At 42.0% G+C, this 23,566-nt stretch overlaps 1 protein-coding gene across 1 annotated transcript; it reads right to left on the minus strand.

The window, feature by feature from the left end:
- Positions 1 to 22,276: 22,276 nt before the first annotated feature.
- LOC150096483 (uncharacterized) lies at positions 22,277 to 22,852 on the minus strand. Its single transcript, XM_090408623.1, has one exon. The coding sequence runs from the start codon at positions 22,850 to 22,852 to the stop codon at positions 22,277 to 22,279; it is 576 nt and encodes a 191-aa protein (XP_090264749.1).
- Positions 22,853 to 23,566: the final 714 nt, after the last annotated feature.

Here is a 23,566-nt window from a genome sequence, read left to right on the forward strand (position 1 = left end):
AGTTTTTTTTTCCTTTTATTGAATTTTTTGGCCTTTCCTGAGCTTTCATTTGCTGCTGCATTTAGTATCGTTTTTATATTAAGCCATTCAATTTCTATTTATTCATTTTGTTTTATTTTATCTAGATATTGGTTAATTCTTTGTTCATATAGCCATTGTACATTTGTGTCATTCAATAGTCTAGTTTTATAAACAAATGTTTCAATTTTTCTTTCTGTTCTTGTTACTTGTAGCTATTTAGGTGGTAATCTTAATTTTATTTTAACAAGGACATCTAGTGAAAATTTTGATGTCTTTTCATTTAATATAAAGTATATTGATTCCCATCCTCTTGCTGCCCAAGTGTATTTATGTATGTCTTTATGTTTATAGAAGGAATTCATTATTATCAGGTTATTATAAACTACAAATCGATCAATTTTTTACCATTCCTGTTCAGAGTGTGTTCTCCATGTATTCCTATATTATTATTACTTTTCGTGTTTCCAATTCTTGCATTTAAGTCTCCTGCTAAAATTACGTAATCATTTTTATTTATTTTATTATATATGTTTTGTAGCTGATTATAAAAATCAATGTTATCCTGTTCTCTTCCTTCTTCTGGGGCATATAAACCAATTATTGTTAAATAGCCTCTATCTATTTTTATTCTAGCTTCTATTATTCTTTCATTCCATAATTGATAATGTTTTAACTGTTTTGAAAGGGAGTTATGAATCTAAATCATGACTCCTGGTTGTGCTCTTTGGTCTCTGTCAACTCCACTGTATATCACATTAAAATTTTCGGTTCTCATGGTTCTTTTCATTTCTTTCTTGTTTCAGTGATTACAGCTATTTTAAAATTTCTTTCATTTAATAGTTGGTCAAATTCTATTTCTTTATATGCTATTCCTCTCATTCGAGTTTGCTATGTGTATTATATTTTGTCGTTCCATTTTCGTTTTCCCTTTTCCGTTCCAGGGTCGTTTCCCATAGATTCAATCCGATTATCTTTTTTTGTCAGCTGACAAGTAGAATTATGTTCTCCATGTCAGGGGGACTAGCCTGACGATGGAATAGTTCAGTCGTAGGGCTGCTACCATAAGGCTTCTGAACTAGCCTTCTTCCGAATTTAAACCCATAGGAGAAATAGGGTATATTGAAGTGGGGAAGAGTAGATTATAGAAGAATTATAGTAAGGTTTATAGAGAGGGCATAGTTGTAAGGCCAGAAATGAAAAGACCCCATGGCCCTCGAGTACTCTGATAGCATAAGGGGCATAAAATAAGAAGAGTTGGCTGATAAGGCCTTATAGGAAAGATTAAAGTAGGTGGGTCTTCCTAAAGTAGTAGAAGAAGAAGAGGATAGATCCAGCTAGGGGTCCATGGGAGTGCCACTTCCCTTATAATCAAGATGATTTCCCCTTATGGCCCTGTTGGTCCACGAGTCCTTATTCAGTATATTCGGCCCACTCCACCATACACACACACGCACGCACGCACATACATGATGGGCTCCCCTATCCGCCACCCAGAGGACGCGCTCTCTAGGGCGTCCTCTGGGTGGCGGATAGGGGAGCCCCCACCCCGAGAGCGCGTCTTTGAATGAGCGAATGAGCCAATGAATGAGCGAATCTTTGAATACAAATATGCTACAAACCAATAACTTATACAATTATTTTGAACAGAGCTTCCTCATTTCTGTTGCAAAATAAATACTCTTTGATTAGAGTTTTGTATTTGTTTGGGTTAGTTTCATTTCTTATTGTTAAAGGTAGTTTGTTGAATACTTTTAGTGCTAAATAAGTGTAATGTTTGGGTATTGCTTCTTTATTTGCTTTCGGAACTAAATATTTTAGGCCCTATGTCTACAAAGGAAAGCATCTTGTTTGATATTTACGCATTCGTTTTTTATGAATAATAGTACCCTATAGGCGTATAAATATCTAAGGGGTAGTGTGTTTAGTCTGGTGTATTTATTACACATTGCAGCATCCTCGTATTTGTTTCTAGTTAAGATTGAATTACTTTATTCTGAGTCGAGACTAAAGGTCTCAGAGTAGTGCGATAGATTCCTCCCCAACTTGATATGCCATATTGCATATTATGGCTTTGAATCCAGGCAGAATATAATATTTTTCTTCTTCTTCTTCTCTTTCGTCTAAGACGGGTTGAGTCTTCCCTTGAGCAGGATCTTCCAGTCTTCTCTATTTCTTGCTGTTAGAAAAAGTTCCTTATATGTTCTACATCCCGAAATATTTTTTTTTAGTAATTTCAGTCAGGTAATTCTTGGTCTTCTTTTTTCAGTTGGAAAAGTATTGATTAGGACATTGGGAAGTCTGTTTGCGTCCATGCGTACAGTGTGGCCAAACCATCTTAACTGTTGTTTTCTAATTTTTTCTATTATTGTCTTTTTATAAAATAGTTCTTGTCTGACTGCTGTTTGTTTTCTTTTCTATCCAACTTGTTCTGTTTATTTTTCTTAAGCATTTCATTTCAAATGCCAGCAGTTTTTTCTTCTCTCTTTTCTTAACTGTCCACGCTTCTTCTCCATAGATGACTGTTGGTATAATTATTGATTCGTATAATTTGATTTTGGCTTGTTTAGATATCTTGTTTGTTCCCATGGTGGTCCATCCTATCTCTATCCTGTGGTTGATTGTTTTGAGTTCATCTATTGTTTCTGTTAGTTTTGAGCCAAGATATATGAAGTTGTCTACTTGTTCTATTTGTTCTCCGTTTAGGGTGGCTGAGATGGTAGTTCCGTTCCTTCCTATTTTCATCACTTTTGTCTTTTGTATATTTATTGTCATGTCATATGTTTTACCGGTTTCGTTTAGCTTGTTGATCAACTTTTGTAGTTCATTTGGGGTTCTTGCAAGAAGGACGAGATCATCCGCATATTTGATATTATTTATGTTTAAATCATTGACATTGATTCCAGCCTCATTCTCTATTGCTATCTTTACAACTTCGTCTAGATATATGTTGAATAGGCTTGGGGATAATGGGCATATTAGAGCAATATTTTATCAGAAACTGTATTTTATATTTGTCTATTGCTTTTTCTAGTAGAACTTTAAGAAGGATTTCTCTGTTGATGCCATCAAAAGCTTGTTTAAAGTCCACAAAACAACAATATAGTTCTTTCTGGTGTTCCCAGCTGAACTCTGCTAGTTGGGGCAATGAGAAAATCTGGTCTATTGTTGAATAGTTTTCTCGGAAACCAGCTTGTTCTATGCCTATTATTTCTTTATAGGTGTTTTTTAATCTGTTTTGTATAATTTTAAATCTTACGAATATTTTATAGGTGTGAGGGAGTAAATTGATTGGTCTGTAATTTCTGCAGTCTCTTTTGTCTCCTTTCTTGTATATTGGGATGATCTTTCCAGTTCTCCAGTCATCTGGGATCTCTCCTGTTTGTAGTATTTTATTGAATAGGGGTGTTAAATATTCTATTGATGTGCTGTCTTCATTTGACCACAGTTCAATAGGGATAGTATCAATGACTGGTGCTTTTCATCTGTTTTATTGCGTATCTAACTTCTTCTTGTAAAATTTTCTTCTATTGTTGGCATTGTAGTTTTGTTTCCTTGGTGAAAGATAGTCTTAAATTTGACCAGATTTTTCTTACATCTTCAATATTCCCGTTTCAGTCATCTTGTTGTTTATCATTGTTACTGATTTTGCTGTGAATTCCTTTGTAGTTTCTCTTATAGTGTCATGGAAGATTTTAGGTTGTTTTTGTTGGTATGCTTCTTGGCATTTTTTAGCTTTTTCATCTAACCATTTTCTTTGGCTTTTTTTGCATAGGTTATCAACTTTATTTTTTAGTACTCTGCATCTTTCTCTATTCTCTTCATTGTTTTGTTGGTTTACAAGTATTTTGGCCTCTCTTTTTTCTTTTATCGTAGCTATGATTTCTTCGGTTATCCACTGGTTGTTTACTTTGGGTCTTTTGCATTTGATAACACTGTTTCTTTTTCCTTCTTCCCAGTATTTTCCGCTGTTCTGGAAGATGTTTTAATTTCAAGCACATCTGTTCTAAAAATCGACTTCTGCTTGAGCTGTCTTTCAGTTTTGATAGGTTGCTGTTTTCTTCTGTTCTGATATTGTTTTTCCTGTTGAATTTTCACTTTGGCAGTTAATATTTCGTGGTGAGTGTCGAAATCAACGCTTCTTAATTTCGTACATTATTTGCTGATCTTTACCATTGTTTGTTTATGATGATATAGTCAATGCAGTTCTTTATATTACCATTTGGGGATGTCCATGTATATTTATTATTAGGGCGTTGATAGAACAATGTGTTTGTAATCATTAAATTTACAGGAGTAATTATTCTCCTCCGTCGTTAAGCTCTCCGTATCCGAATTTCCCCATCACATTTTTTTGGTCTGCTGTGAACTGTCCTATTTTAGCGTTGAAATCTCCCATCACTATTATCTAGAACTACAACAGGAAATAGAGATTATCTATTTCCTGTTGTAGTTCTTCTTAAAAATTTTCTATTTCTTCCTCTGAATGGTTACTGTCTGGTGCATATATTTGGATTATTTTAATTGTTTGACTTTTTCTTTTGCTTGAAGTTTGGCTGTGATTATTCTAGGAGACACTGGTTTTATTTCAGTTACTGAGTGTGTAAGTTTCTTCTCAATTAATAATGCAACTCCTTCTCTGTGTATGTTATCTTTTCTTCCTGAGAAGTATAGTCTTCCTTCTGGTAAATCTATGAATCCATCTCCGCACCAATGTGTCTCTGATAAACGTAAAATACTCCATTTCAGTCTCTTTAAATTTTCCTGGCCTAATTACAATTTTCCAGGTTGGTATAATGATCTTATGTTGAGGATGGCTACGTGTTTCACGTCCTTGGCAGACCACATTGCTGATTTCTCACCTACTCAATGTGGTCTTTGAGTAGGCGCGTCAGCTGTCCCGTACGTTGTAGCACTATCTCGGTTTGTAGACTTTCTCCGGCTCATGGAAGTTACTGACATAATAATGTAGCCAGCTTGCCATGCCTCTGCTACATCCTTTGGTCCACGGCTCTTTATTCTTTATTCAGAGCAACCCATTTGGGTTCCCCCCCATCCGTCACCCTGGGGACGCGCCTGGTAGGAGTGTGGCCTCCCCCAAGCTAATATGCTAATATTTTTAGCATATTTAAATTTAAGAACCTGTTTAGGTAGTAAAGGCTGTTCAACTAGTTATTGAATGCACCCACCGTATTGTGACGAATATCAGCTATTCGACGACGAGTACTGCATTCGTACCATTTTGTGAAAGTTCACTGGTGTCCGAACCAAAGGACGAACGCTGTTTCTGAAGATTACAACTGCAATTTCAGACGAATCATCCTGTGGCAATTTGAATAACTGGCGATTTCGAGTAAAAAGCGAATGCACATTCAACTTTTCGAATAGCGCGCAAAGGGGTCACGTGGTGGCACTCAATAGGATAAAAGACAAAAAAGGCTGCGCTAAGCGAATCGTGTTTGATGAAGCTCTTTTTCTAAAGGAATAAAGTTGCGAACTTGGGATGGCTTGTAATGTCTCGCAGACAACTCTGGATGATTTCAAGAATTATTGGAAAACTCGAAGAAAGCCGCAGAATTACTGATGTTTTCAGGGTTCGGAATCTCACACAGCGTTGTATCCAGGCTCTGGGAAGCGTTTCAAAGCAATGGAATGTGTTCCAGACGTTATGGCTAAGAGGTCGCCTTCGCTCTGCCGCGGAGCAAGAAGACAGATCTTTGTTTATAACAGCCAAGGGTAATCGACGCACTACGGCAGGTCAATTTGCATGTCAGCTCCATTGAAGCACAGATGCGCGGATATCTCGACAAACTGAGACAAGTAGGGGCTATATACCCCGAAGGCTTGAAGTTTGCATCCCTTTATCCACAGCTCATCTCAGAGCACGTTTTCAGTGTGTCGAATCCATAAGCATTGGATACAGCGCCGCTGAAACGACTTTCATCTTTACAGATGAGATCCGATTCTAGACGACACTTTGTCTGCCGTGAAAGTGGTCCTGCTTACTATCCCGATAACGTTCTGGAAAGGAATAGATACGGCGATGCTGGGGTCATGGTGTGGGGAGGCATTATGCTTACTGGACGCACCGAGCTACAAGTGCTGGAAAAATGGGACTGCGACTGGCGAACGATATTGCAACGAAGTTCTTCAACGTCATGTTCGGTGAGTCAGTAGGCGAAGAATTCATTATTATTATTATTATTATTATTGGCAGTTTATTATCCTCTTCACATATACAGAATATTTCCAAATGTGCAGTTGAAGTATTAATATAACATTTTTGTTCGCTGCAAATATTCAGTGCAAAACATTACGTGAATATCGCACGTGAAGAGAGAGATTTTTCATATTAACGATATTGGATGTGGAATAATTATATATATATATATATACACACACATAATTCTTTTCTGCATTTTATCATTTACATTTATATTTCAATCTGCAGTTCATCTTCATTCCCAAATTATATTTACAGTTTATTTTTATTTTATTTATTTGTTATCAGTAGGAAATGCTGAATGGGTTCATTTTACTTTTTAACGTTGCTATTTTTTTGAATTAATAATATTTTTTTGGTTTGTTTGGGTGGCATTTCGGCTTTCTTCCTTGCAGCGTCTGCAGAGCTTACCTCAGGAAGAAAATAAACGGGCGGTGGTTTGGTTTCAATGCCCATCGCAAGCCAGGAGTTGATTTAACCGTCCATTGGATGTGCTTGGAAGCTCATATACGAAGATATTTCTATACGTAAATGATTTTTTCCGGTTAGCGTGTAGAGGAGAGTACATGCGCTGACAGACTACCACTGTGTGAGCACGGATTAAGTTTTTTGCGAGAGGGTGGGTTGGATATGGCGCGATTTTGTCCTTAGAGTGGTGTATGAGAGGGGTTTGCTATAGGTTTGTGCGTGTGAGAGAGAAATTTCTCTCTAATTTTCAGCCTCGCAATAATATTTTTATAGCGCCTGTTTCAGTTCTCTGTTGGTTTCCTCCGTCGAACGGCAGTTCGTTTATCATGTCAGGTACGTAGAAGTTTCGGGTGGCTTTTCCGTAGTGGTCATTATACTTATATGCTGTGTAGTTTGTTGATTGAGGTCTTGTTATGTGAGATGTTGTTCTGGTTACTCTATAGGTTGGACTGTAGTAATGTTTCAACATGACTGTGTAGTGGCGTAAGTGTTTCACCTTAAATATTTTGTGTTTTGTCCGTGCTGCCTGCATATGTGTGGGTTGTTCCCAGAATATCGGGTTTACCATTTTAACTTGCAACCATTGTAACCTGTTAAGTCTGTAGTCTGCGCGGAATGCGTATGATGTGATTGCATATCTTAAAATGTTTTCATATAATGCTTTATAGTTTAGTATTTTTATGTGGGTTGGGTCAATGTCTTTAAATCTGTATAGTTTGCTTGCTATTATCCTAAGCTTGGTATGTAGCTAATTTGTGTGGCTCTTCCAACTTTGATCAGCATCGAAGTGAAGTCCGAGATAGCGTGTTCTTTTCACCTGTGTGATAGTTCTGGTTTTAGGATCAGCGCTTTGTGTATAGGAGGATGAATGTTGGATAGTGGGATATTTAGTTTCTATGAGCAGAGTTTGGGGGTTTTTGAATATCATTAGCTTTGTTTTTTCAGGGTTAGCCAGTTTGTTATCAGATTGATGTCTTGTTGCATGTTAGTGTAAGCGATATTTGCGTTCTTGTAGATGGATACTATGGCCCTGTCGTCTGCGTACTGGAAGATTTTAATTTTTAGGGGAAGATAGCTAATATCGTGGTTAATATTATTATTATTTATTTATTATGGATTACAATACCGCACCACAACATACACGAGCAGTAGAGCTACTTCTGGAGATCGAGGATATTAATCGAATCGAGTGGCAAACACGTTCCCCAGATCTCAGTCTTATGGGACACAAAAGGGTAACTCACAGCTCCCTCCAGAAAACAAAGATGGCCTTATCCTTGTCCTGAAGGAGGAGTGGGCCAGTTTGCCTCAAGAACTCCTGAATCACTGAGAATTGGTGCTGAGCATGGACCGACGTTACGAGAGCTGCGTCGTAATTCGGGGTGGACATATTCCATTTCCGAACTGTCTCTCCGCAAAAGTTTTCTGCAAACACTGTACGTTAATTCCTTCCTTAAGAAATTTATAACTTTTACCAAAAACGTATTCAATTCAATTTGTAAGAAATTTATTACACATTACTTGTGTAATATAATTTATTATATGCAGGCGAAAATGTAGCTCGTCCTTCCCTTTTGGAAGCCAGTGTAGCATTGCACTCGAATCAGTGGACGTATTGAAGACGTGGCCGGTTCCTGCACGAGTCTCAGCATCTCTTCACACATATACAGAGACGTATGTGGTTAATATCACCGAAAGCTGCGTGCTTCGTAACACCACATAAAATCCGAAAGCTATTGCGTAAAAAACTGTCAGTAATACAAACAACTCCGGCGGTGTGCAAGATTTATGAAGCGGCCTCGAACCCCGTATGACCCCAATTAAAATTTCGGTCGCAAGAATTCCTGCAACCAGCATTGCCCTTCTTGACTTTTCTTGTACTGTTTGGGGGGTGGTGGGGGGAATTCAGAGATTTCTGCTATGAACATAGCGGTGTTAACAACAGCGCCGAGGGCCGTTGAGGCCACCCAAATCAGCGAGATTTCTGAGGGATACTCATCTTCGGTGTCGAGGCGAACAACTGCGATCAAATGGAGGAATCGGGCTGGCGAAAGTGCCAGAACGGGGTCGGAAGAGGGTGTGGACCTTGACGTGTCATCGCTTTCTGGAGGGTGGTCTTCAGGGATTTCTGCACCTTGTTGGAGGTGGTGGTGGACGAATAAAAACACGACGGCATAAAAAGGTCAGCTGGAAGGCAGACGGTGGCGTTTCATCAAAAGCGTAGTCATCGATTTGCGAAGGATTGCTGGAAAAATTCACGGGAAATAAGAATGCGCAGGAAAAGGAACTGTTAAAGCGCGAAGGGGGGGGGGTCTTAAGATTCCGGAAGTTTTCAGTAAGGGGAAGTTGTTTGATGGAATAATTCCTTTTGGGTTCGAGAGATGCCTGGAATTGAAGGCTTGTGAACCCAACTCGGGCAGCTCATCACTGCCGGGGTGGGGAACTGCAGGAGGCGCGACATTCATTTCTTCAGGGGCGATGCGATTAGAGACGGAGTGGAATTGTAATAGTTCGATATTGCGGGCTTCGATATTAAGCAAGACTTTGTTTTTCGTCCCCGCAACTCTCTGTCTGCTACACTTCCGTCGAAACGCTTTTCAGTGATCGGAGGTCACGTTATGATCTCATTAAATGCAACTCCCCTTGAGGGAAATCGATGCAAGGCGCGTTTTACATTTCTGCCGAAGAATCCGCGCAAAAAAAAATGATCTTGACGATGGTTCGTTTGAGGCTTAATTCGAAGCGATGCCTCGGAATTGATTGACCCCGTTCTTTAGGCGAAATGATCGATGGGCGGAATAACGAAGGCGTCGCGTCACGAGATGAATGCTCAACCGTCGAAGCGTGTTATTAATTTAAAAAGATTATTGGTGAAGGGGACGGCGGAAGCACGTGCTCACTATTTTTTGTCTTGGAGAGGCAGCAGAAATTTGAGGAGTTTCTTCCTCGGTCGAAGCCTTTCGCACTTGTGCCATTCGAGAGGGTTTAATCGCCCTCCCCAACGGCAGCTTTCCTCGTGAAATTAAGGCAGCTTTTATTTCTTTGATTCTCTTCCTCGTATTGCGAGAGAGGGTTGTAAGAAACACATGCCATTTCCCGTAACGTCGACATTTGTGGCGATAGCGAAATGCGGAGGTTAATTTTATTTATTCGCGAACGCTATTCAATTTCTTTTTTGAAGCTGTTGCTTAAATGGAAGAAACTGAACGAAGCAGCTCAGCTCAGCTCAGCTGATTGTTGCACAGCGAACCATGAAGTGCGTCACAATGAACTCGGAAAAATGCGATCGAGTTGGCTCTTAGTTAATTCGACTGGTTTAAAGTAATCCTCGCTTTCCAACATTTTCTTAACGGTTACAACTAACTAAAATTGAAAAAAAAAAAAAAATCTCGTCTAGTCCTGTAATGCTGTCATTCGCATTCAGTGACGTAACGCCTTTCGTCTTCTTACCCCCCCCCCCCACCGTCTGTCCGGATCGGGTCCACTTGAATGCGCCTCCATCGAACGCATTGACAGGTGCTGAGCGATGGGCCACTCGCAACATCTAAACCACGTATGGTGCGACACACTATCCCATTATGTGTGCACAGAAAGAGGTGCGCGCGCGATGAAAGCCCCTTTTGTGTATGTCGAAACGCAAGACGAGCGCTGCTGAGATTCCATCAATCGATCGGACGCTTCGTGCTATTGATTCGGCAGCAGCCGCCGAAAGGCTTCTTTTCTTTCGAAATATGCGCGTCTCAATTAGCCACTTGATCACGTGTTTGCAGCCCCGCCGAAGAAAGAAAAGGGGAACGCAGGAAAATACGTTTTAGGTCATTGTGTCGGAACACGGCTATAACAAAGGATAAAACAAAAGAAAAATGAAGCCCTCGTGACAAAGGCGAGCAGGATAAAGAGATTCATCAGCTGGTGTCATTACAGCGCACGTGACACTCAATCCTCGTAACTGAAGGGTGGCTGGTTTTCAAACCCACACCGAACATTTATTCCGCTAAACACAGTAAAGTGCACAAAATTCAGAAGAGCCTTGATCGGGGTAATCGAACTGCTTGACTGCTCCCTTCCGGAGAGGTCATAGGCCACGAATAAATCTGTGAGCTGCACTTTTTCACCACTGCCGTCACTTCCAAAGAGGGAAATCACAGGAAATCCTTGAAGAGAAACCCCCCGATAGGGTCCTGCGATGCTGTCGCATAGTCCGGGTTTGTATTTTGTTCCCATCAAAAAAAAGAACAAATTCTCACTTTTTCTCTCTTTCTGCGAGTGTGTGTGTGTGTGTCATGCAGAATTTTGCGTTGTTGTGAACTGTGACATTTCCTGCACCCCATGAACACGGAACTCGTAGACACACACAAAGATAGCAAGGAGGAGAGAAATCCCACACTCTGCACGGTCCGCTGATCTGGAGCGGGTGTGTCACCGAGAGGAACACGAACATTGAAAGGGGAACTCCGCAATTTACAAAACGCAAGCTCAAAATTGTTACGTGAACACACTTGCACGGCATTACTCGAAGAATCTGCCTTTAAACATGCAAGCAAAAATCTGTGTGTGTGTGGGGGGGGGAATCGTTGTGGAAAATATTCTAAAAATTTTGCACTCGCTACCCCTAAAGGCAAATTATTCCACTCACTCACTGCTCTGTGAGAGAAAAACCTCATTATCCCTTTCTTATCCCTTTCTTGACTGCGAACAAACTGAACCTCCTTGGATGCTCCCTCCCTCCCGTGTTCTCTCCCACTTTAAATCGGCATACTTTTTGAAGGGGGGCATCTGATGAATCTTCACTTGTTGGCGTGAGGTAAATTAACGTCTGAACTGTGAGGCCTTAGCTCGAGGGCGCCCCTAACTGTAATTTCTCAGAAACCCTCGTTATGACTGTTTCGATTCCTGATAGCTTCCCTTATTTATCGCACGAGACAAATTTACTGCTTATGAAATAGCGTACCTGGAATGTGAGAAGTATAGAAACATGAGAAAATTACTACCGAAATCTGTGGTATGATGAAAACATTCAAAACAGAAAACTACCCTTTGTAAACATCACGGAAAACTTGGAAAACATCACCCTAGGAGAATTAACAGAAGCATTAACCCAAAGCAAAATTCTCCAGGAGAAGACAAAATAAACTGGGAACTTATCAAATATGCAGGACTTGAATTCTCGCTCAGGTTACTTAACTTTTATAATATGATTTGGATAGAAGGAAAATGCCCGCAACATTGGACTAATGCAATAGTTATCTCCTTCTACAAAAAGGACACAAATCTGATTGTAACAATTATCGTGGCATCAGCTTACTTAGTACCTGTTATAAAGTATATGCAAAAATCCTAGCATATAAACTTAAACGTATAGTAAACCCAAAATTAATCGAAGAACAAAATTATTATAATTATTATTACATAACACCTCCAGGGAGTCCAAGGACTCATCGAGGGAGGGCTCCTGCTCTACAGCTCTCCGTCTCCGACAATCCACTAACCGCAGCTACCTTCATCTATACCAGCGCCATTTACCACCACCACTATTTTCACAGACAATCACAACCACCAATGCCGACGGCGGGATGGATTCAGAAAAGGCAGGTCTTGCGTAGACTCTGCATTTACGTTAAAATCACTAATCGAAAAACACACAGAAATGAAGATAGAAATACCCACAGCTTTTATAGATTACACCAGAGCATTTGATCAAATTATCAGAGGAAAACTATGAAAAATTCTAGAAGAATATGAAATACCAAACCAACTGTTTAGAGCCTTATATAATACTAGGGAGTTCCGCCCCCTCCCACGACGCCTACGGCGCCCAACTCCCCGAGTTCCGGACTGGTGGGCCAGTTCTCCTTGAATTCTGATGACTCGAATTTTAAAGACTTGACACTCAGGCTAGCCCCTGAGTTTCAAAACGTTTCAAATAACTTGACAAAAAACGTTTCATAAAAAGGCTTATCATTTTATATCTATAGGGTAGATATATCAAGATAATAAAATATCTGTGAAGTACAATCATTCAACATAACGCTGGAAACCAATAAATCGAGGAGTACGTCAGGGTTGCCCTCTCTCACCAGTTTTATTTAATATATACATAGATAAAATCATAAAAGAATGGAGGATTCAAGATAAACCGTAACACCAGATTTGCTACTCTTTTTTTGCTGACGACCAAATAATCCTTGGAAATAATGAAGATGAACTGCAAAAATCATTCTGCAGTCTAAATAATCTGATAAAAACATATGGTATGGAAATATCAGCAGACAAAACAAAAGTCATGGCCTTCAAAGGTGCTAATCCAATAAGAAGCAAAATCGTAATAAACAACAAAATAACAGAGCAAGTAAATACATTCAAATATTTAGGTTGCCCAATATCATATGAAAATGAAGCTGATATAGAACCAAAGATATCAAGCTTTTTAAAAGTAACAGGCATTATAAATAGAATTTTTAAACCCAATTATGTACAAAAACACACACGAATAAGAATCTACGATACAGTAGCTAAACCGACCCTACTTTATGGCAGTGAGATATGGACAATAAAAAGAGCAGATGAAAGAAGAATTGAATCATCCGAAATGAAATTTCTGCGCAGAACTGAAGGAGTCACAATAATGGATAAAATGAAAAGCAGCGAAATCAGAAAAAAACTTGGAATTACAACCTCCCCAAATGAAACGGTTATTTGCTATAGAGAAAAGTGGAAAGAACACATGCTGAGAATGAATAGAAGCAGAATACCTAAACAAATTCTAAATTACCACCCAAAAGGTACTCGATGCAAAGGAAGACCCTTAAAAAGATGGAAATGAGTCCGGAACAGGCCACTTGGACTATAAGCCTGGAAAGGAAGAAGAAGAAGACAAAATAGAATATTTCTTGTTCTTCGACACAATGAAGTTTCAATGCGAGAAGAGCCTGCAGTGCGAGGGGTCAAGCAGATGTGCACAAACATTTCCGAAGAGTCGCTGAGGGATGGGGTGCTTTGGAACAATCAAAGATCACTGTGGAGAATCGAGAGAGAGGAAGTGAAATGACATGCACACAACCACAATTAGATCGTGAAGACGACACGGTGTTGTCTTTTGAGGCGGAAATATCCAAGTCGTCGTGATTTCTGCGTGCCTAAATAATTCTAAGGCGGATTTTTTTCTTTCATGCAAATAAAAGATTTCGTTACGTGCATGGACTAGGGGATTATTACCACCATCAGAGACCTCCAGGGAGTCGGATTCATTGGGCGAGTCTATAAATCACCCAAACCAGCAGCCATACCTTCCCTTGAATTCATTCACACTAGATGCACTCACTACCCGTAAGGGCAAATTATTCCACTCATTCCCTGTTCTCTGGGAGAAAACCTATCCCTTACCCCTTTCCTGACTGTGAACATATAACGCCTTCCATATAACGAAACATTTCATCATTTGAAATGCTATAACCCCCATTCAAAAATTTATAGACCTCTATCATATCACCCCTCTGTCTCCTGTTAACCAGAGTCTGCAATCCGCATACTCGCAATCTGTCCTCATAATCTAAATCCCATAATCCGGATATAATCTTCGTAACTCTTTTTGCACCCTTTCCACAGCTTCTTTATCTCCTTGGAATCCAGGAGACCAAATCTGCCCACAACAATCCAGGTGTGGTCTTATGAAAGCCTTATAAGGAGGTAAAATTAGTTCCTCAACCTTACATGTCAAGGTTCACCTCAACATTGCTATTCACCGCAATGTCAAGATCCCTATAGCCTCATCAGTTTATTGTAGCATACATAATACGCAGTTGAGAATCTCATCATGCAAAAGTGCATAACTTGACCCTGAATTCGCCATTATTAATTACTCAAATTTCCAGCCGGTTCAGATCATTCTGTAGCAGCTGGGTATAACAGCAGCATCGATGACTGTCCTGCTCATCGATGCTGCTGTTATCAGTGAACAAATGCACATCTCCTTTCAGATCCTTCCCAATGTCATTAATGTACCGATTGAACAACAATGGTCTAAGGACACTGATGACAGGGTACACCACTGGTCACCTTAAATCTGACACATTCACACACAAGTCAAGAATTTACATTCCAGTTCTCCAATTTTAATTCTCCAGTTTATGCAACAGCCTTTCGTGTAGTATCCTATCAAACGTCTTAGAAAAAATGCATGCAATATTATCATAGTGTATCCGATCCCTTTATCCAACTCTGCCATAACGTTGTTATAAAATATGAGCAAATTGCTAAAACATGACCTTCCTTTATCCAACCCACTGTTCCCTGCAGAGTATGGAATGCTTGTCTGCCCAATTCTGTATGCGAGTTCTTACCAACGTCTCTGAAATCTTCACTACCACTCCAGAGATACTTATAGGTCGGTAGTTAGACAAATCAGTTTTTGCACCACCCTTGTGCAATGGAACTAAACTACCATACATTCCTTCCATTCCTGAGCTGAGACTCAAGTTATACAAATGTGTGAAAGGCGTCGCCAATTCAGCTGAACATTCCTTTAGCAAACTGGCTGATATTCCATCTGTTCCTATTGAAAAATTCTTATCCAGGTAATGCAACAGCTCTTCACCCTCATTCTCAAGCACCTTGTAACTGTTCTTCCCATGTATGATAGTAGTCGCACTGTGCACCATCTTACACACAGCTGGTTGATATATCTTAGCAAATTGAGCACTCATTCAATGAAAAATCTCTGAATGAATAAGCGCCATCTGCATTCAGTAAAGTTATTCTTCCACATTCATTCTTTCTTTTGCATGCGGCATAACAATAAAGTTCTTTTGCCTTTTAGCCTGCGCAGCCAATTTCTTTTCATATTACGATTTAGTTTTCTAACAATACTCGGGAGAGTTTCCTGGCCTGCTTCATAACTCCTCTCGCTCTTATTCTCACGATGTTCTTTCCACATCTTCTTGTGGACCTTTTGCTTAATAAGGTCTCGCATCCATTTCACTCCCAACTTGCTTTTTTCTTTGAACTGTAATTAATCAATGCGATTAATGCACGGCGCATTCAACCTTCGTGTGTCACCAGAGCATCAACGTCTTCGCTGGACTGCCTTCCTGTGAAACTGCCCTGGCTTATTGGCGGGGGGGGGGGGGGTGAAAACGGATGGGTGTTTGGTCTGGAGAGCAGCATTCCCAGAAGATTGTATTCCTTAACACCTTGCACAAGCGTGCTCCGACAGGTTGACGATCGTTCGGGATTTCCATTAAAAAAATAAAATAAGTAAATAAATCTTCGCCGATGTGCGCGCCCAGCGTAAGCGCAATTGGAAGGGATTCCGGCTGGTGACTTTCGTTTTCCACGGTTTCGAAACGGGCTTCATTCTAGGAACAGTGGAAAACATCCAATGAGTCTCCCCCCCCTCTTCCCCCCCTCCTGTGTAAACATCGGATCGATGTCAATAAAACTCTCGTCTGTCGCTTTGGCCGCACACCACGTAATTCGCCAACTAACCTTTACTCCGGATGTGTTTTCAGGTAGCGGAGTATTGAGGAGTGTGCACCTGATTTCGAGTACACAACACGCAGTTCCGTCTTGCACGCGGCGAACAGAGCGCGGGGGCAGACCCACGTGGTCTTGATGCTTGTTCAGTTGCGGAGAAGTTCGCTTCCTAACAGGATCAAAGCAGAACACTCGACGAGGGGGAGGAGAATGGGGGGGGCTGATTCTGCGTATGAACGTGGTGGGATCACGCAAGGTAGAAAAGAACGCTCTCCATTTTGATGAGGGAACGCTTCACGTGTACGTGGACATCTATTATGCGCCGCTTTCACTCTTCACTGTCGCGTGCATTTTCATTTAGCTTTTCAAGCGGCAAAGAAATGCCGTCCTCTCAACCCATCCTTGAGATTTTCGATGGGAGGGTTCTTCCCTGATCTTCTTTTTACAGAAGGGTGATTTAGAAACCTGGAAAGAGGTCCGTGAAAGCCTTCTTTTGTTCTCTCTCGCTGCCCTGCGGAGCGAATTCGAATTTTCTTATTCTGCATTTCAAGCGATTGCAATCGAGTGACGGATTTTTTGTTCACCACGTGTGTGTGTGTGTGTGTGTGTGTGTGTGTGTGTGTGTGTGTGTGTGTGTGTGTTCTCGGATCAGTTTTTTCCTATTTGTGAACTGAAAAACCAGGGTTTCCCCTTCTTCATGCGGTATTGTTCTGTTACGCGTCATCAAAGCCAACGAGAGATTATTTTAATGTCTATTCCCCCCCCCTCCCCCCTCTTTGTTTCGGATGATTCCTCTTTCGCATTCGTTTTTCGCATGCGAAAATATCCGAGGTTTCTCGCTACCGCCTTTCTGGTTAAATGTTTGGCGGCATCAAAACCCTTGCAGGTCGAGCGAGTGCGTGACCAGGACGTGATAACACGCGAATTCAACAGATGCGAAACGATCTCCGTTTAAAGGGCCATAAAATGTCTGCTGTTGGCGAGGATTTCGGAGCCATCTGGCGCGGATCACGATGGAAAAATTCTTCCGCCCGTTAAAAAAAAATATATATTTTTAAATAATTTCAGTTTTTCTTCTCTCCGGTTCAGAAACTCTTCGTTCTTTTGAAGGAAAAAAAGAAAGTACAGCGTTGGTATATTCCAGGTGGCCCAACCAACTACCGTGGCCACGCGTCCTCCTCGGCTATGCTAATTCAGTTGAAGTTAGACAACAGCCTATAAACTACGCCACTTTCCGTACACTTCAAAAAAAAAAAAAAAGAAAATCAGCTAACGCCTTTTTATTCCCGTATACGGGAGTAGGCGAGGCCATTTAGCCCTATCTAACTTTTGGAGACTGAGTGGGCAGTTCAATCTCCACTGGTACCAATCAGAGATAGATGGCCCAAGGCTATCACTAATTAAGCAGTACACAGTGAAGGGAGACGGCTCAAATGTGCCGCCATCTCGTGGTCCCTAACCCTAACACAATATATTTAATGTCTGAAATAATGTGGGTTATACAGTCGATTTTCTTGAGTTTACGGGACGAAAAACCCGAGTTTCCGGGAGGAAAAACCTGCTTGCCCGTGCCAGAGATCGACTAACTCGGGAACCGGTCGAAAAAAGGCTTAGAAAAATTTCCTCCAGTCGCCGACTAGACTCGAAACCAAGTCTTCCTTCGTGCGGCCAAGCGCCGTGGTGTGCAATCGTCACATCCACTGAGCTGCACAGGCTCTGTACACTTGGGTCATTAAATTGAACGCCGGGACTTCTTGTCGCAATTTTTTACTTTGACTTGCGAGTTCGTTCAAAGAATCGTTTTCACCATCCTGTCGTAGCAAACAGACACGTCTCTGTCGCACGTGAATGCCGGTGTCCTGACGATGTCCTGTGGCACCAGAGGGATGTCAACTGCAAAATTGTTCAAGAACTTTTTAAATTATTTTTTCATCAACTTCTGCGGTTGTCCGTTGAAGTATTCGTAATAACTTTAACGAGACGTAGCGGGGGGAGGGGGGGATCACTGAAAGCTCTTAAAAGTTCGTCTGTGAAAGCGCGCACTACCAACTCGTAGCTGGATTCTCCCTCGTCGTTATTGTACGGTTGCAGTTATGAAGGGAGGTCACACTCGGTCGAAGAAGACTTCGAGTTTTTGTTTATCGGTTGGCCCGTGCGAGTGTTTCCTAAGATATCAAGTGACTGAAGATGAAGCCAAGGAATGCCGCCGCATTCCTTGGCTTATATACCTGATCCGCATATATACCTGACCTGCTCCTTCAACCTGGAAGAGGACGACTGCAGTCGAGTTTCATAAACTTCGACCTTTTGTTTCGTAATTAACACGAAACGCTAAGAGGGATATTCGATTCACGGCAGAAACGAATCCAACCAAGAAACACTGCACCCCTTGAGGGCAGTGTTTCTCAACGTGGGGCGTACGCCACACAGGGGGCCAATTTAAATATTTTGGGGGACAATTAGAAAATGTACATATTATACTTTTTCAGAATTCGGCTGATTATTATGCTGGGGGGGGGGCATCAAAATCTTTGAGCCTTGAGGTGGGGCATGATCAAAAACCTTGAGAAACACTGCCTTCGGGGGTGCCCCGAAGCACTTCTCCACGGAATGGGGTCCCCCTTCGTGCGTATGAACTCTCACTTGGCCTTCACGACGTCACCTTCAGCACGATGAGTGAATTCAATCAGCGACTCAAACCCCCTATTTTAAAGCCCCCACCCGCCAAATGCGCGCCTCTCTCTTCATCCAGGAAGAACTTCTTTTCTCCCGCGAGCGTCGAAATTTCCTTCGTTTTGCATTTCTCCTGTTTTATTCCCGTTTTGAATCGATTCCTGCGCACTTTTCGTGATCTTTTGAATTTTTTTTTTCTGAAAAATTTCCTCCGTTAATGTTGCGTCACGTCGTCCAACATTTCAAAACTGACGGCATCGTTTCACGAGGTTCAGCCCTCACCCAAACCCGGTTAAAACGAGTAGAGGGTTATTTCTAAATTAGGTGGGCTAGAAAGTCGCCGACTTATTTCTAAACGGTAAAGAATACGAAGCTGTAATTCATCCTTTCTGTCATTTCTTGACCCACCCACGGGTCAGCAGCGGTGCCACGCAGCACCGTTCCCGCTGTTAAGATGTTTTCTTTTATTTTTCCCCTCCTAAGGTTACGCACGCTCGATTGATTGACGTCATTCTCGAACACCGAGAAATGTTTCCCTTGCGATGCGCCCTCAATAAGGACATGCGGAATTTCAGATGGGAAATGTGAGAAATTTAGCGATTGGAGGAGCATGTCCAGGATGACGTAAGCTCGTGCATTATAAACACACCTAAAAATCGAGGAATTAATGCGAAATCTCACCAGTTATTGCTTTCCAATCCCGAATGAAGTGCGGAATCGGCAATTGCAGTTGATAAAATTACTGGGGAAAAATAAATCCGCCTGGAAATGTTAATCACAAAGTGATAGAGGGGAGGGGGGGGTTGCACTCTCTTAAAGATGCGTCTTCTCAATAATATCGACAATCGCTAAATGAATGCCCTACCGCTATAACGATCAGAGAAAATGAACTTTTAAAATTTTAATTCGTTTCTGGTTTATTACTCCAAACGAATGCCTTCATTCGTACCCCGCAGAACTCTCGTCTAGGACACGCTTTCCTTCCGGGAATGGCGTTCGCTTGACATTTCCCTCGGCGTAGACGTGTTATATCTGCATCTTCCTCAGCATACAAAACGCCTGGTCTCTCTTTCGTGGCGGAAGTGACGTATGATCCGCATGAATGCTTGCGCTCTGCTGTGGGAAGTTTTTTAAACTCCTTAAAACTAAAAATTTGATCTGCAAACAGCAGTCGATCCCTTTAGTCAACGACGTTCCTCATTCGCTCCTCCCGCTCAAGAACTCATCGCATGCTTTGGTACAAGAGCAAGTCCCTTTGAATGTTGTTGTTTGGGGACGAACACGAGCTGCTAGCATGCCGACTCTGCGCGGGGAAATTTCAAGTACCCTTTTCGTCAGCTGCAAAGACAGACGTGAGCATTGCGCAATCAATTGCTGCCTTCGTTTTGCGAGTGAAGAAAAAAATGACTTGAAATGGGCATCTCGTCCGCATGCGTTGAACTTGTTTACGTGCCGTTACTGATGTCGCTTGTTTCCAAAATCGATGGCGACCTTGAACGAAAGCGCATTTCGGATGGACAGCCTGATAGAAGCCGCTTTCTTTCATTCGAAGCATAAACCTCAACGTACCCAAATGGAAGCGAAAGGGATTTCGCCGTGAGGCCTCGCCTGCGATGTGGACCTGTAAGGCTAAAGAATCGGTGGAGTCCATGCCATCGCACGAAATCACGCCACACACTTGCTCGACACTTGAGTTGTCATGAAATCTTTTATGACTTAGAGAGACTAAGGCGATAAGGCCAGCTTCTCTTATGTCTATAAATTATGTGTTCTGTGGCTGGTTTGTGTATCTGCAGTGTAACTTCTTTCCAATTAAAGAAATGCTTAGCGTTTCTTTAAATTCGGGATCGGCCATCAGCACCTACTTAGATTCGCTTAAGGTGAACGTCTTCAGAATGCACGCACCCGTCTAGCATTTCCATGGAACGAGACAACATGGCGGATTGCCCGGTGGCGCAGCCTGTTCAAAGGAGCTCCTGCAAGTGCGTTTGATGGCTGCCAGGATGCGAAACAAAGGAAACCCTTGCGTTCACTTTTTTCCAAACAATTCAAAAGAATGCTTCCTCTCCCTTTTTTTTTTTTTTTCGTATATTTTTCCGCAATCAGTTGTCAATAATCGACCGGTCGATCGCGGTCGGCCTGCTTGGGACTTGTCTTTAATCCAGGGAACATTTTCATGTAGGATTACCGCATGATGACGACGTCCTTGCCGATTTAAAGGTTCAAGTATTACTCTAGAAGTATGTACAGCGGAAATGGAAATTACTGCGTGCACAGACTGCCCATCAGTGATCTGCAAAAGGGGATTTTCTTTTCCAGGAGTTCCCTCTGGTTGGTTAGCGAAGGATTCACAAGAATGAGGACACGTTGAGGATCGCAACATTTTAATGTTGCCTTTGTGCCGAACCCAATGAACGGTTTTATAACAACTGACAGGAGGTCAACAATTGGGGAGAAGTTCCTGTTGACCGTCAGTGGGCAAGAAGACTCAAAATGTGCTAACTGAATGGCACGACAGACGAAGTGAACCGTCATAAAATTAATTTCCAAAAATGCGGAATATTTCTGAGTCGCATTCGATTGGCTGTTTCCGGTGGGATTCTTTTTAAGAGCATCAAACAGCCCGAGAGCCGATCGAATGCGACTCAGAAATATTCCGCATTTTTGGAAATTAATTTCATGACGGTTCACTTCTGTTGGTGATTGCCCCGACAACACTGCGTTACTCCGAAGAAAACTTCGCCTACATGCTGGAAAACAGAAATTTACGGTCTGCGGGTGTCGTCCGCTCCTCTTCTTCTCTCCTCGGACTCGTTTTCATTGTCTTTTTTGAAATGTTCACAACTACTCCGTGCGGAGGCAATCCTGCTTGTTTATTGGTGTCGGATATCTCCTCCCCCCCTCCCCTCCCCTCCTGATAACTACGGTTGTCGATAAACAGGAAGAAGTTATTTGCGCGAATAAATTTCTCATTCACTCAAAGGAAAAATTTCTTAGCGTGTGTGTGTGTGTGTGTGTGTGTGAGACAAGACACTGGGCGTTAAAAGATTTCTTTTATTGCAAGACATTCGCAATGAAATTACAGTTCGAAATCAGTCGCAGAGAAAGAAATACAATTCGTTCAGGGGAAGCGCTCATCGCGCGAGCAATAAATACTTTGGGGGAAAATCAGGAAAGCAATTGAAACTGTTTTGAAATCACACTTTTTAAAGTCATTTCGAGCAAACATATTCGTACTCACGAACTTCTTGTTTCATTCTTCCCTTGAAGAAGGTCACTGCAGGTCCATCCGCTCGCATCGAAACCCATTTACAACCACCTCTGCGTCTTTCTAAGTTCATTCCCGCTCCTCCACTTTAAACTTGTTGGCCTCCCGAGGCGACTTCTTCCCCTGCTTCTGCTTGATCGGCGGTCGAAGAGTGCTTACTCCGCGCTGTGGTATCCCGTCGCCCGCTCACTGTTCTCCTTCGCCTCTTCGGTGGCCTCTCCGCCCTCCCTGATCAGGTCCTCCATGTAGCGGATGTACCAAATGGCCATGCGGAGGGTTTCCACTTTGCTGATTCTCTTTTCCTGTTCCTTGTTGTTGAGCGGCAGGTGACTTCTCAGTCTCTCGAAGCCGTCGTTCACGTTCCTCACCCTCTGTCGCTCTCGCTCATTTCGTCGACGAATGAACGACGGCTCCAGCCAGTACTCGTAGGACACGTAAGGGCCCGGCAAAGGGATTTTGCATTCCGGGGCAAACGGATCCGTTCCTTGGTTAGCGCTGTCGCTGTCCTCGTCATCTCCGTCGTCTTCCGCATCTCCTGGGTCACCAGGAACGCCATAGAAGTTGGCGGCAGGTCGTTCGAAATAGTTCGCTAGCGAATAATGCGATATGAGCTCGTTGGGCAGGTTCGAAGCGATCCCGACCCCCAGTGGGTCGGACTCTGCAGAGGCGACGGATTCAGGAAGAGGGACCGAAGTGAGGAGGGTGTACTCTGCAACCTCTTCGGACGCCATCGAGCACCTAAAGCAAAAGAAAGCATTATAAAGATGTGCGACTGCCTCCGATGTTTAAAAACATTTCAACTTTTTTTTGCCGAATTGTCCGCGCGGAACTGGAAATTGAAGAAACCAAATGGATTACGTTAAGACTTTTTTAATTTCGGGGATTGAGCGAATGTTAACTGGCACTCACCGCATGTTGCATATATTCAGTATTACGTATCGTTTCTGCTTCCTTTCTTTCCGGTTGCGAGCACACGCATCTTAAAGAAATCAGAGATATTCTACGGGTATGCCTAATGAAATTAAAGTTTAATTTAATTTAAAGTTTTCCTCCTCCTTATTCAACCTATTCGTTATTGTAGCGAGCGTCTTTCAAGAACGATCCACAAGTGAGAGCTTTGATGTGTGCGTGCAGCGAAGCTTAAATGGACGTGGTTGACCGAAGAAAATTTTACGAAAAGTTCTTTTGGCTGGATGAGATGCTAAAAGTTTGGGAAATTTTAACAGTGCGCGAACCGGTTGTGGTACGGTCTCCGCTGCTATAAGGGGCAAACGGTACCCTTAGGAATCAGAATGCCTGCATGCTGAGAGACTGCGTTCTTGGATTAAGCGTATTTTTCTAACGTCGTGTTTCAGTCGTTCTTTGAATTTCTTCTTCAACTGAAATGGGGGGGGGGGGGTTAAGGAGCGAAGAATCTTTTCAACTGCGCCATCTTCTTCAACCTC

This window comes from Typopeltis vanoorti, chromosome 18, assembly GCF_054136105.1.
Source record: "Typopeltis vanoorti isolate ZY-2024b chromosome 18, IOZ_Tvanoo_1.0, whole genome shotgun sequence".
Classification (NCBI taxonomy): domain Eukaryota; kingdom Metazoa; phylum Arthropoda; class Arachnida; order Uropygi; family Thelyphonidae; genus Typopeltis; species Typopeltis vanoorti.

Excerpts from the sequence above, each read along its gene's own strand:
- LOC150096483 (XM_090408623.1), bottom strand. The coding sequence starts at position 22,852 with ATGGCGTCCGAAGAGGTTGCAGAGTACACCCTCCTCACTTCGGTCCCT.